Source organism: Anomaloglossus baeobatrachus, chromosome 8 (assembly GCF_048569485.1).
Source record: "Anomaloglossus baeobatrachus isolate aAnoBae1 chromosome 8, aAnoBae1.hap1, whole genome shotgun sequence".
In the NCBI taxonomy this organism is placed as follows: domain Eukaryota; kingdom Metazoa; phylum Chordata; class Amphibia; order Anura; family Aromobatidae; genus Anomaloglossus; species Anomaloglossus baeobatrachus.
In genome coordinates this window covers 191,345,501-191,360,426 of record NC_134360.1, presented here as the reverse complement: position 1 = coordinate 191,360,426, position 14,926 = coordinate 191,345,501, and the positions used below count along the sequence as shown (strand labels likewise).

The window sequence follows — 14,926 nt, the reverse complement described above, 5'->3', positions numbered from 1 at the left end:
GGTGTTTTTTGTCAATAAAATATTTTCTATTTTGTGAAATATTTGGTGATCCCATTTGTTAGACACCCACTTTTTCTTTGTTTTGGCTCAGTGGAGACTGAAGCAGCAGTACTGGAGCCATGAAACAGTAAAGCTGGGACAAAGAAGTTTCCTAGTATTGAGTTGCAACAAGATGCTAAATATCTCAATACATAGATGGTGTACAATGCCTGAGCTAAGCTATATGATCTAGCAGGATGATAACACAAGTGCATAAGTTTGCCATGGCAGTAGAGGATGCAGAATGCAGCGCCTGGTGCTGCAACTAGCATGGTTAAGCAGCAATATATTAACATTAGTGTGGAACAACCTTTTATTTGGGTTTAAATGCATTAAAAATACAAATAATAGAATAGCTTTTACAAAAATCTATAATGGGATGAATGATATTATTTTTTTCTTGACATTTTGATAAGAACTTACACAGATGTAGCATATGTAAGGGCTAATTCATTAAGATTAGGATTGTGTGCACCAGTCTTGCTGGAGTACAACACACTAAATTCATTAAGAGGTGCACTGCACTTCTCGTCTTGCCCTGGCTTCCCCCCAGTTCCATCGATTTTTTGGAAACTGCTTCAAATTGGTAAAAAAATGCCCAAAGCTGCAAACGTTTTCTGGAATTGAACGTGGGGCAAAAATTTTGCAAGTATGCAAAGTGTTTTAAACCAGTATTCTGGCATAATAGCTTTGATAAATTTCCCCCCATAGACTAGTGGATGATCTTTTTCTTTGTAGTCTCATACAGGCACAACTTGGATGTCTTCCAGTTCAAGATTTTTCCTTAACGCAAGATATGGCAAAGATTTTCAGACATGGCACAAGAGTGGCAAAATGTATGTGTGTATTTGTATTACATTTTAAAAAAGTTACAATTAAATTGTTTTATGTTTCTATAAACTAACAAATTTATAATATTTTTAACTGTAGATCTATCTGAGTTTTTAGCATTACAAGAACAGAAATTCATTGCATTTCTTAATGCTTCCATTCTAACCAAATGCTTCAGGTGCAAACTATGGGAAAATTCACAACATGTGTCCAAACAATTGGATAAAATTGGTAAGTGTGTATAATATTGTTGTTTATTTCCATGAAAACGTATTTGCTTAAGGAAAATATAACTTAGAATGTATTTTACATGTAAAGAGTGTTCGGATAGTAGTGTGACCCTTAAATCAAGATAAGGATTTAGTAGCCCCTGGTGGTATAGTGGTTCCCAACTAGGCAATGGTAGAAGTAATACAGATAGACACGGGAGACAGTTTTAAAAAAATAAAAAAAATAGGAAAAACTCATCAAGAAGTAATACGTTTGTTGGTTACGAAGTTTAAAGTGACCCATGTTACCCGACAAGCATGGTGGTTTCAACAATATTACCAATTACCTGACAGCAAATAGTTGCCACCATTCCACCTACTATTATTAAAACTTCACTTTTATTATGTATCTTAAAATTTACTATATCATATTCTTTTGTAGCAGAATGGTCATTATAGAAAGTCTGTAGTACACTCCATTCACATTATTCATCAGCAAGGGAAAGTACATGCCTTTTTGTCACTTGTCTGATAACTTGTACATTAATGCCTACCAGTCCCTCACACTGACATACAAGTCTCTTCGCCATCTCTGTGGTGGAAATCCTCTTGGCTCATAGATATCAGCATACAGACACCCTGTGGTTTGGCAACTCTTTAACACACCTTGGTTTCTATCTCCTCTCCTATATGGCAAACACACAGTCAGGGATAAGCCTCAGTCCTTCCCTCTGCTGTAACAATCCTTTTGCTACAATGGAAACTATCTTTGAGAGTTTCCTTGGCTATGTCTTTGGGGTCATTATCTTTCTGAAATGTCCACCCTCATTTCATCTTCATCATCCTGGTAAATGGTAGATTTTTATCAAGAATGTTTCAGTACATTTGTTATTCATCCTTCTTTCAATTATATAACGTTTGCCAGTGTTGTATGCTGAAAAACAGACCCAAACCATGATGTTCCCACTTCCAAACTTCACTGTTGATATGTTGTTTTGAGGGGTAATATACAGTACCTTGAGGGCTCTAAACATGGTGTGAATTATGGCATACAAAGAGTTTAATTTTTGTGTTTTCTCTACAGACTATATTCTCCCTGTATTTCTCAGGCTTGCCTAAGGGGTACTTTGCACGCTGCGACATCGCAAGCCGATGCTGCGATGCCGAGCGCGATAGTTCCCACCCCCGTCGCAGCTGCGATATCCTTGTGATAGCTGCCGTAGCGAACATTATCGCTACAGCAGCTTCACATGGACTCGCCTGTCCTGGGACGTCGCTCTGGCCGGCGACCCACCTCCTTATTAAGGGAGCGGGTCGTGCGGCGTCACAGCGACGTCACACGGCAGGCGGCCAATAGGAGCGGAGGGGCGGATATGAGCGGGATGTAAACATCCCACCCACCTCCTTCCTTCTGCATATCCTACGGAAGCCGCGGTGACGCCGGTAGGAGATGTTCCTCGCTCCTGTGACTTCACACACAGCGATGTGTGCTGCCGCAGTAGCGAGGAACAACATCGGACCGTCGCGTCAGCATAATTATGGATTACGCCGATGCTGCACCGATGATACGATTCCGACGCTTTTGCGCTCGTTAATCGTATCATCGAATCTTTACACACTACGATGTCGCATGCGATGCCGGAAGTACGTCATTTTCAATTTGACCCCACCGACATCGCACCTGCGATGTCGTAGTGTGCAAAGCCCGCCTAAATGTGGTTGAGCAAACTTAAAATGTGCTTGAATATGCTGTTTGTTCAGCAATCTTGTGTGGTGGTGAGCGTGCATAGAGACCATGGAGGTTAAGTGCATTAGTTAATTTTTCTTTGAAAAAAAATATACCTACTGATTCCAAGACTTTCTGTAGCTCTCCACAGGTAGTCATTGGCTCTTGGACAACTCTTCTGATTATTTTCACTCCTCTGCCTGAAATCTTGTGGGGGCACCTGGTCATCTCTCGTTTATGGTGAAATTATGTTCTTTCCACTTTTGGATTATGGCCCCAATAGCACTCACTGGAACCTTCAGTAGTTTAGAAATGTTTCTGTTAGCAATGCCATCAGTATGTTTTTGCAACAGTAAGGTTGTGAAGCTCTTGAAACAGCTAACTTTTTTTTACCCATCATGAGATGTGTCTGTACCGCCCCCGTGTCAGCGGCCGAGCCGCTCAGATCTGGGACCGCGGTGGCTCGAGGGGTCTCCGGACCCGGGTGGGGGGGTCGTGCGGACACTCGAATTTAAAATGGCAGTTATATGTACGGAGGGATTGGAAGTTTGTGACGCCACCCACAGTGCGTGGTAAGATGGAATACCACCGCTGCTGTTGGGGACACCCGGTGGCGGTGGTATGGTAGGAAAGTGTTTAACCCCTCCATGAGTAGGGTTTTTTTTGCCCCAGGAGCCCGGTGAAGGTTTTGAAGGGGTGCCGTTGGGGAGGAAAGGGTTTTCTGTGTACTCACTCAGTCCAAGAATACTGACACCGACAACTTGTAAACCAGAATTCTGAGCACCGCTGCAGCAGGGAGGGAGCACGCATGGATCCGTGTGTTACGCTCACCGGGGAGCGGCGAGCGTCCGGAGGTGGACCCACTGGACCGTGCACCGGACTCCCCCGAGAAGGCGACCAGCAGCGAACCCCTATACAGGGACTGTGCGGCGCCTCCCCAGAAGGCCTAAATGCACGGCAGCCAGGAACCGGTAGTAGCAGTCTCTGTAGGGCCAGGTGTAGCAAGGTTGTGACGTCCACAGCCGGCAGAACACGGAAGCGGCACCGGAGATGTTCACAGCAGGTGACGTCCACAGTAGGTATGGTACAGATAATGTCCACGGCAGGTAGGGCACGGTGACGTCCACTGTCGGTATGAGTGGTGACGTCCACTGCGGGTATGGCCGGTGACGTCCACTGCGGGTATGTATAGATAGTGTCCACGGCAGGTATGGCACGGTTACGTCCACGGTAGGTATAAGCGGTGACGTCCACAGCCGGAATGGTATAGATGACACTACGGTGAGACACAGGATTAGAACCAGGTATCAAATGCACGGATATCAAATAATAGCACAAACGGATCTGGACACTGGCAATGCACTAATAGAGGCGTTACTCTGGCGCCTGCTGCCGGGGGAGGTGAACCTAAATACCTATTAGGCAACAGGTGACCTCTGAGGTCACTTCCAGAAAATGGGGCATAACACTTTAAGAAAGGGGGCGTGGCCTCGCGCGCAGCCTAGAGTTACTTACAGCAATTCTGTGTGAGGAAGAGACTGCAGCAGGCCTGGGAGTGGGAGCAGCGTCTGCAGAGCCATGGGACCGGTAAGAGGAAGGCCTTCGCTGCCTGGGAGTGGGAGCAGGAGTGCACGTGGGAGCCATGCTGGGACTGGGCAGATGTGAGGGAGAGCTCCCCCCGTGGTCTGGTGGGACCAGGCGTTACACCGTTCCCCTTGATGTTGCTTGTTAGCCTGTGACCTTTTCTGTGGCACTTTCTTCACTATTTGGACCCTATAGTGTGGAACTAGTCGGGTCCCGCTCACCCGTATGGCTAACGGAGTGAGCTTGCTCTCAGGGTTCAAGCTTGGGATTTTCTGGACTTCTGGACTAGATACTGGGAAGGTCCTATCCCATCGTTGCCCTAGTACCCCAATTTTGGAGCGGGTGGAGGATGAATCTTGAAGACTTCACCCTCGTCGGGTAAATTACTGGGCTGCGTGAAGCTACTTCCCGGCCTAGGGTCCACGTACCCCGTCGTGCCCTGGCCCTTGCCCGGAGATGGCTCAGGGCCGCCGGCTGCCCTCCTCGGCAGTTCCGTGCCCCTTGACACGATCCCCTGTGACCGGGGTTCCAGCTCCTATCAGGCCCAGACCAACGTCTGCCACCTAGTATTCTACAAGGAGCCCAGCTCCTGACCTCCTCTCTCTTCTCCTCTCCTCACACTTCTCTCTCTAACACTTCTGACTTCACCTACCAACCCCCCCAAGTGGGTGGCCCTATTGCCTTCAGACCCCCCAATGGTGTGTCTGGTGGATGTGGTGCAAAGTGCTCCTAAGGTTTTGACTGGCTCTGCTCTTAGCAACACCGAAGGACAGGGATCCGTAACCAAGGAGGATGCGGATACTGTGCTGAAGGGCAGATTGCACAATACCCTGTGACGACCTGATAGGCCAGGGCATCACATGTCTTGTGTGGCACCTTTATAATGAGACATTTGTTGAACTAGCTGATATTATTTTTCACTAAGAGCAAGATTGTTTTCTAATTACTGATAGATTTCAGCTGGTGTCATACTTTCCATGGCTTTTTGCACCTCACTTTCTTCATGTGTTCAATACTTTTTCCCTGTGTGATTTTTCATTATTACACATATATTTTTTTATGGACACCTGTGGTTTCATTTATTTGCTTGTGTGGATTGGATTCGTTGTTTCTAACTTCTCGTGAGAAATTCATGTCAATTGCACCTTTAGAAATATATTTACTTAGAAAATTGGTGGAATGGTCAATACTTATTTCACCCATTGTATATTTCACTTATTTATATAGTGCTGTTAATTTCACAGCACTTGACAGACATTATCATCAGTGCCCCCTTTGGGGCTCTCAATATAAATTTCTTATCAGTATGTCATTGATGAGTGAAGGATACCAGTGTATGTGAGGAACCTTAATCTCTTGATGTGCAAGTGACCCAGATATGAGTATACAGCGCTCTATTTATTCTAAAGCAGGAATAAGCAAGTACAGTATGTTATTTTTTCCCTCTGACATGAAAAATACTGTATATAGAAGGTTGGGCACTGCACAGAAAGTTATGGCGGGATGCAGGTTGCCCCTGGGCTACAGGTTGCCCCAGGTTGCAGGTTGTGTGCCGCTGTAATAAAGCAGAAGTTATGTCGTACAATAAAATGACATTTGCATAGTATTAAAGCTACTTGGCTAACCAGTTGGTATCTTCCCAAGGAAACCAACAAATGATATCTCATGCAGAACAATGGGATTAAGATAGCAACAGTGCTTAATTTTTATAAGTGGGCAGCAGACTGTTTTTCAGCCTTCTTAAAGGGATTCTGTCAGCAGGTTTTTGCTATATAATCTGAAGACAGCACGCTGTAAGGGTTAACACAGGAAATTCAGTGATACCGATCTTGTCAAGGTGTGTGGTATTGTTTATTTGCAATGTTTGTTTTATCACCAGTTTTAAAACTAGCTGCCTTGTGCCATGTTGGTCGATGCGCTCTCTCCTCTGATTGGCACTTCACTGTCAATATACAATGTCTATAGAGAGTCTGGTGTGAGCGGGGACAGCTCTCTCAACTCTGCTGCATGGTTAAATCTAAAACCTTTGATTGTGCACCCAGTAATCTAAGTGATACTTCATTGGAAACCTGCTTACAGATTACCTTTAAGGTCTGACTTAATAACACTGATGCTAGGATAGTCACGCATATTCCTTGCCAGATTTATCTATATTTATACTGTGTATATTTAATGAAAAGGTATAAGATCTTCAGTGTCACATTGTTTGTAAACTTCTATGTAATCAATGGTAACATAACTTTTTTTACTCAGGTATTACTTTAGCCAATGCAATGGTGAATGCCTGTCTTACAACATTCAAAAAAATAGAAGATTTTAATGCCAGGGAACTAGAGTTGGTATGCTACATTATATTCTATATGTTGCATAAAGAGAATGTGTCACAATTTTTATTACTGTATTAATAATTGTTGATTATGTAATCCATTATTTTAGTACAAAATTAAATGTCGCATTTTAACATTTATTTATTTTCCACAGCCACTGGCATTTTTATTTATTGGTGTATAAGTGTATGAACATGAAAAAATAAAGACACTAAAAAATTTTAATTACCCCATTTTACCTTTTTCCCATGACAGAACGACATGAGAGATTTGCCCCACATGGACAGGAAACCTAGTGAATAAAAGAGCGAGACCTCTCCCCCACATCACTTGGATTCCTGTCCTTTTAGGGAACCTACACAAGAAAGGTGGCGAAGATTATTCCTCTTAGCTAGGCTTAGAGGAGGCAGGCGTCTTCTGTCTGTCTGCCATGGCATCGCCGGTTAGGTACTGGAGGTGTCACAGCGAGCCCAGTGGGGGTTTTGGGTGATGGGGGCAATGTTGGCGTCCTCCGTGGTCTGCCGGTCGCTTCATTAATCGGGACGCTGCACACACAGGGCGTGCTGGGAAAGGCACGCCCCGATGATGAATGCATTGCGCACCTTTCTTGAGTGATCGGGTCCCTGTAATGCGACCACAGGAATTCATTTGATATCATGGTAACCCTGGGTCAACACCAAGATAACCCCAGGTCACCCTGATATTGAAGCTTCGCACACCATGCGACATGCATGGTGTGTGAGTCAAAGTGTCAGAGCTGCGAGTGCAGAACTGACAGATATAAATCACTGCAGTGACCAATCATTGCAGTGGGTTATCTGAGAGATAACAATGTGTAAAGGGTGCTAGCGATCGCACCCGCCCCCATCGTTCGTGCGTCACGGGCAAATCGCTGCCCGTGGCGCACGATATTGGTAGTGCACACACACATACTTTTTTAACAACGTCGCTGTGGCCGGCGAACAACCCCTTTGCTAAGATGGAGGCTCGTGCGGCGTCACAGCGACATCACACAGTGGGCCACCAATAGAAGCGGAGGGGCGGAGAGTAACCGCATTCTCGACATTCCCACCTCGTTGTCGAAGGACGCAGGAACGCTGTTCTTCGACGTTCCCGGGGTGTCACACGTAGCGATGTGTGCTGCCTCAGGAACGACAAACAACCTGTGTCCCAGGAGATCAACGACATTTGGAAAATGAACGATGCGTTGTTGGGGGAGACCTCTGGGTCTCTCTCAGGGTCACGGAGTTGGATTTCAAATCAGAACTGCGCAGATGTATATGAATCAGGAAAATGACCACGTGGAGAAAGGTGTCTCTATTTGGGAGAAGTGGATGTCTTCTGCCCGAGTATTCAAAAATATAACATTTTATACAGCTTTTTGGACAGTCCTGTAAAACAGCATTCCGTTAAGTCATTCAGGTGTGTCTGGGAACAGACGAGATTCTACTCAAGAATTTTGCTTATTCATGAGTCTAACTGGTTTTCAAATAACCTGTTCTATTGAAGAATGTAAGTTTACTTATTTATGAGACTACAAACTCATTACTTAGCCCTAAGCATACTTTGTTTACATATACAATCCTTGCAGCATTTCAGTCAGGTATATTTAGAAAGCAATACATAAAACATTCAAAATACAGATTAATCTTATTATAATATAATATCATACTGGAGAAACGATTTATAGCCTAGGCCTTCACAGTGTCAACGATCAACGATATTTGAGGTAAGTGTGATCGTTAGCGCTCATTCGTAAGTGTCGCACGCAACGACGTCGCTAATGACGCCGGATGTGCGTCACGATTTCAGTGACCCCAGCGATATATCGTTAGCGATTTCGTTGTGTATAACGGGGCCTTAACAGTGATGTCCCATAAACGGACTAAGTAAAAAAAAGTTGAAAAAATGGTAAAATTATAAAAAAAATCTCAAAATATAGACTGAAAAAAATATTCCAATAAAGATTTATATTTATGTAAAAAATAAACAAAAAAGTACAGATGTTTGGTATTGCCGCGTCCGTAACAACCCGATCTATAAAACTGTCACACTGGTTACCCCTTCAGTGAACATGGTAAAAAAAATAACTAAAATATGTAGCAAACACTGTTTTTTCATTATACAGCTGACAAAAATGTGGAATAAAACACCATCAAAAAGTCATATATAAATAAAAATGGTACCGCTGAAACGTCATTTTATCCCACAAAAAAACAAGTCACCATACAGCTTCGTCAACCAAAAGATATAAAGCTATAGCTCTCAGAATACTGTTTTTATGGTTTAAAAGAGGCAAAACAAAAAAAACTATATAAACGTGGCATTGCTGTATTTGTACTGACCCGAAGAATAGAACTGTCTTATCACTTTTGTGACTTAGTGAATGGCGTAAAGAAAAAAAAAACATTCCTGAATTTCTGTTTCTTCTTGATATTACCTCACAAAAAGCAGAATAAAAAGCAATCAAAAAATATGTGGCCCAAATTAGTACCAATAAAAACTCCACCTCATCTCGCAAAAAATAAGCCTTTCCCTTCTGAGCCCAGTAGTTTTCCATCACATATTTGGTATCAGCGAACTCTGGAAAAATTGCACAACAAATTGTATAGTGTATTTTCTCATGTTACCCTTATGAAAATGCCACATTTGGGGCTCAAGTAACATTTTTGTGGGAAAAAGTAAAATTTTAATTTTCTCCTTTCACTTTGCATTCATTCCTATGAAGCACCTGAAGTGTTAATAAACTTCTTGGATGTGGTTTTGAGCATTGTGAGGAGTGCAGTTTTTAGAATGGTGTCACATTTGGGTATTTTCTGTCTCCAAGGCCTCTCAAATTCACTTCAAATGTGATGTGGTCCCTAAAAAAATGACTTCGTAAATTTTGTTAGAAAAATAAGAAATTGCTGATAAACTTTGAACCCTCATAACTTTCTAACAAAAAACATTTATGTTTCAAAAATTGCAGTGTACACAGAAAGCTGACAGTCAGTGATTTGGGCGGAGTTATACAGAGCTCCGCTTTCTAAGCTTTGCTAGATCATAGCAGAGGTCTGATGTCAGATTACAAAGCAAAAACCTGCAAACTGCTTCCCTTTATACTTACGGTTTTGGAATGAAAATGGGTAGATAGATTTTATTTTAATATGTGCTTAACTTTCATTTTGCATTTTTTCTTTATTTGCATTACAGATTGTGAACAGGCATCCTCCATTTGGAAATCAGATAAAAGAGGCTATAATGTATCTTCCAAAGTATGGACTTAGCATTGAACAGGTAAGATAATAATGCATACTCTATATTACGTCTGTTACATACATTAGTTGTCTCCTTCCTACAATGGCTAAATTTAGCTCTGTGATTTGAGACGTAGCTTAACTGACACTATTTACAGAGTTCCATACTGTAATAGTTGAATCCATTCACTATTTTGTTTGACTTAAAACCAAATAATTAGAAATCCTTTCTTATGTTGCTATGTGATCATTTAATCATTTATTTGTATCATTATCAAAATCTTCAAATCATACTAATGCTTCCCATTATGTTGATTGCATATGTATCTACTTAAAGGGATTGTCTCATCTTATCAAATGGGGACAAATTGGAAAGTGCTTGTAAAAACAAGTAACTTTGCAATTAAAGCCTGCTTTACACGCTGCAATATATCTTACAATGTGTCGGCGGGGTCACGTCGTAAGTGACGCACATCCGGCATTGTCAATTACATTGCAGTGTGTGACAGGTACGTGCGATTGCGATTGCATGTTAAAACGTTCATCGCATGCACATCGTTCATTTCTCTAGAATTGAACGCCAGATTGTTCAACATTCCCGGGATAGCGCACATCGCAGTGTGTGACACCCCGGGAACGATGAACAGATCTTACCTGCGTCCTGCGGCTCCCGACCCACAATGCGGAAGGAAGGAGGTGGGCGGGATTTTTACGTCCCACTCAGCTCCGCCCCTCCGCTTCTATTGGCCGGCTGCCGCGTGACGTCGCTGTGACGCCGAACGTCCCTCCCACTCCAGGAAGTGGACGTTCGCCCTCCACATCGAGGTCGTATGGAAGGTAAGTACGTGTAACGGGGGTTAATCGTTTGTGCGGCACGTTCAACAAATTGAACGTGCTGCACATACGATGGGGGCGTTGCAAATCGCATACGATATCGTATGCGAAATTGCAACGTGTAAAGCAGGCTTTAGCCCATGCGAAAAATCCTCTCCATTCTCATTCTAATTCTACGATGTACAGTTTGATGCCGAAGTTACCCTATCATTAGAAATGGGAAAATTGATTTGCAGGACTCTGGTCCACCGGACAGGTCAGTGACCTTTGAATGCTAGACTGTAGACCTGCAAATCTCCATATTTTTTGCATTCCTGGATCTTCTTTGGATTAATCGGGCTAGCGTGACGTCATCATTGTAGTGTGACACAGACAATGACTAAGCAGCAGAGCTAACTAATAGAACAGCTGGGAATGCCAGGAGGTATGTAGATTTGCAGGCTTCCCTTTGTGGACCTAACCAATGGACCATACTCATGTGAATCAATTCTCCCATTTCTACCTACCACCTCTGAAGTCTATCATAGGTGTCCATTTTTCTAAACTTCATTCTAAAGCTGGCTGGATTGCTGGATCTGGCCAGCCTTCGTCTCCCTGCTTAGGTGTGATTTTGGACTATTCATCCACACAAGCACTATTCAAATCTGGAAAGTTTCTCTCCTTCTATGAACCCTGAGCTTTAGTTCCTTCCATAAATTTTCTATTGGATACAATTCAGGTGATTGGCTGGGTTTTATGCACATGAGTATTCCAACATGAGTAAAATGGAAATAAAGCCTATCTCAATGTAGCTGCACCTGCACCCTACTGGTTCCTGTACATACTAGTATTCCTAGCTGCACAGCCCCTTATGACTCCTGTACAGGCTTGAATACCCCTAGCTGCAACTCTAGAAACTGACAACTTGGAACTGTCTGCATTAAACAAGCCTCATGCACACGTTGTGTTTTTTGCCTTGTTTTTGGGTGCAGTTTTGGTACCAAAACTGCATGCGTTTCCTTCCCCAGCAAAGTTTGAAATTTCATTTTTGCTGTGCACACGTTGCAGTTTGTTGGTTTTTTTTTTTGCTGCATCTTTGTGATGACCACAAAGACGCAGCATGTCAATTCTTTAGATGTTTTTGCCAGCGTTTTTTGAGCTCTTCAACTCAAAAACACATTGGACAAAAATGCATCAAAACGCTTCAACAATGCATGCAATTTTTGATGCATTTTTTTTGCCCGGGATGCGTTTCTGTGAACACTGGCTGCATCTTTGAGGTGACCACAAACATGCAGCGTGTGCACATAGCCTAAAAGGTGGTGGTTGAGTTGTTTCTTGTACCTCCGGAGGAACCAAAGGGAAGGTTGCTAAGCACTCTAAAGAAAGATAGGAGAGACGTGCACAGATATATAGGGACCCAAGATAAGGAAACATAAAACATGTTCACAAGCAGACAGAGAAGAAATAATAGATGCAATCAAGAGTAAAATCCTAAGAATCTAAAGGAAAATAAAAGATAGGTGTGGGAAAGGATAATGAGAAAACACAGAGAACACAAACACTAGTCTCTGCCTAAATTTCTTGGCTGCGGGGCTGAAACTCCTTAGCAGTAATCCAGAAAGAAATATAGCCAGCAGAGAAGGCTAGTATATGAAGAGCATAAATAGACCCATCTGTGATATTATAAGATACAGAATATGAGCAAGTGAAAACACCTAACAACTGCAAACCAAAAGGATAGAAGCAAAAGTAAAAGACAATCATCATTTGGAAAGGGACTGACCTGGCTGCAGCTCAGCAGGGAAGTAAACTGACAACGCAGCACAAGATCATCAATTCGAGTCCCGTACGTGATGCATGACAATGGACTATTCTAGCAAATGTATTTTCTTTTTCTGAAACCAATTGAGTGTTTCCTTAGCTGTGTGTTTGGGATCATTATCTTGCTGAAATATTCACCCTTGTTTCATCTTCATCTTCCTCATAGATGGCAACAGAATTTTATCAATAATTTGTCGGTACTTTTGTCCATTCATCTTTCCTTCAATTAGAAGAAGTTTCCCAGTGCCATGTCCTGAAAAACAGCCCCACACAATGATGTTCCCACCTCCAAACTTCACTGGTGGTATGATGTTTGGGGGTGATGTCATGGCTTCACTCTGGGGCGACCTGGTGAGCTCTGGTTGTTGGTCGGTTTCCCTCTTAGTTGGACCACAGCCTGTTTTGTGTTGATCCAAGTGCTGAAGTATCTCTTGTCTTTCTTTCTTATTCCCTGCCTTCCTGTTTTACTTCTATTCAGGCATGTACACTTTCTTGTTTGGTTTGCCCAATCACTATTTATACTCACTACTCACCTGCCTTAGTCGTGGCTATATCTCTGGCTGGATCGTTGTCTTGAGTCCCAGCTCCTCAGTTAAGGTTTTCTTACTGAGACATTGCTATTGCTATTCTCCGCAGTTTGTTTGTCTGATTCCCTTCCCAGTTATCTCATATTGTTTCATTTAGGTTTGCGAGGTCTTCCACGTATTCTGTTATTCTTTATGATTTCTTTAATTCCATAAATCTTGTACGACTGTGTTTGCACATTTCTATCATCTGTGTTTCACCCCCTGTGCACATCATAAATAGGCACATCATTTATGTTTTATTTGTGTGTGTTACACTTGGTTTATAGCTTAGAGTGCAATTTAGGACACTCAGGGTCAGCCGTCAATGAGTGGGGGTACCATTACGAGATCTTGTATGTAATGCCAACCTCTGCTGACAGGAATGGATAAATTAGGATCTGATCTAGGGCAAGTGCTATCCTGTTTTGGGACCTGAGGATTTCTGGTTTTACATCTTCCCTGGTTTGTCCATCCCCGTGAGAGTGTTAGGGTTCAGTCGTAACATTATAGCCAGCCCATTTGGTGCACTCTAAGGGCTTCCTTATGGATCCAATTTTCTCCTTGGTCACACAACTGCAGGCCTTGTTACTGGAGGTCACTGAAATTAGGAACGAACAACAGCATGCACATTCCACCACTAGTCATCGTGGTCATTGGTATATTCCGTTGGAACCTAAGGTAGAGATGCCGGATTGCTTTGACAATGACCAAAGTAAGTTCTCTGGGTTTTTTTCTGCTTCAATTAAGCTTTACTTCCATGTACAGTTAGGTCCAGAAATATTTGGACAGTGACACAAGTTTTGTTATTTTAGCTGTTTACAAAAACATGTTCAGAAATACAATTATATATATATAATATGGGCTGAAAGTGCACACTCCCAGCTGCAATATGAGAGTTTTCACATCCAAATTGGAGAAAGGGTTTAGGAATCATAGCTCTGTAATGCATAGTCTCCTGTTTTTCAAGGGACCAAAAGTAATTGGACAAGGGACTCTAAGGGCTGCAATTAACTCTGAAGGTGTCTCCCTCGTTAACCTGTAATCAATAAAGTAGTTAAAAGGTCTGGGGTTGATTACAGGTGTGTGGTTTTGCATTTGGAAGCTGTTGCTGTGACCAGACAACATGCGGTCTAAGGAACTCTCAATTGAGGTGAAGCAGAACATCCTGAGGCTGAAAAAAAAGAAAAAATCCATCAGAGAGATAGCAGACATGCTTGGAGTAGCAAAATCAACAGTCGGGTACATTCTGAGAAAAAAGGAATTGACTGGTGAGCTTGGGATCTCAAAAAGGCCTGGGCGTCCATGGATGACAACAGTGGTGGATGATCGCCGCATACTTTCTTTGGTGAAGAAGAACCCGTTCACAACATCAACTGAAGTCCAGAACACTCTCAGTGAAGTAGGTGTATCTGTCTCTAAGTCAACAGTAAAGAGAAGACTCCATGAAAGTAAATACAAAGGGTTCACATCTAGATGCAAACCATTCATCAATTCCAAAAATAGACAGGCCAGAGTTAAATTTGCTGAAAAACACCTCATGAAGCCAGCTCAGTTCTGGAAAAGTATTCTATGGACAGATGAGACAAAGATCAACCTGTACCAGAATGATGGGAAGAAAAAAGTTTGGAGAAGAAAGGGAACGGCACATGATCCAAGGCACACCATATCCTCTGTAAAACATGGTGGAGGCAACGTGATGGCATGGGCATGTATGGCTTTCAATGGCACTGGGTCACTTGTGTTTATTGATGACATAACAGCAGACAAGAGT

At 42.7% G+C, this 14,926-nt stretch overlaps 1 protein-coding gene across 2 annotated transcripts in view; it reads left to right on the top strand.

Annotated features, from left to right (window-relative positions):
• HFM1 (helicase for meiosis 1) overlaps nucleotides 1-14,926 on the top strand; it is a 276,350-nt gene that overhangs the window by 208,220 nt on the left and 53,204 nt on the right. For both annotated transcript variants that reach the window (XM_075321028.1, XM_075321027.1), the window contains exons 23-26: nucleotides 778-875; nucleotides 970-1,101; nucleotides 6,643-6,728; nucleotides 9,909-9,992. In XM_075321028.1, the coding sequence (XP_075177143.1) occupies nucleotides 778-875; nucleotides 970-1,101; nucleotides 6,643-6,728; nucleotides 9,909-9,992 (400 nt within the window). The remainder of the gene's footprint in view (nucleotides 1-777; nucleotides 876-969; nucleotides 1,102-6,642; nucleotides 6,729-9,908; nucleotides 9,993-14,926) is intronic.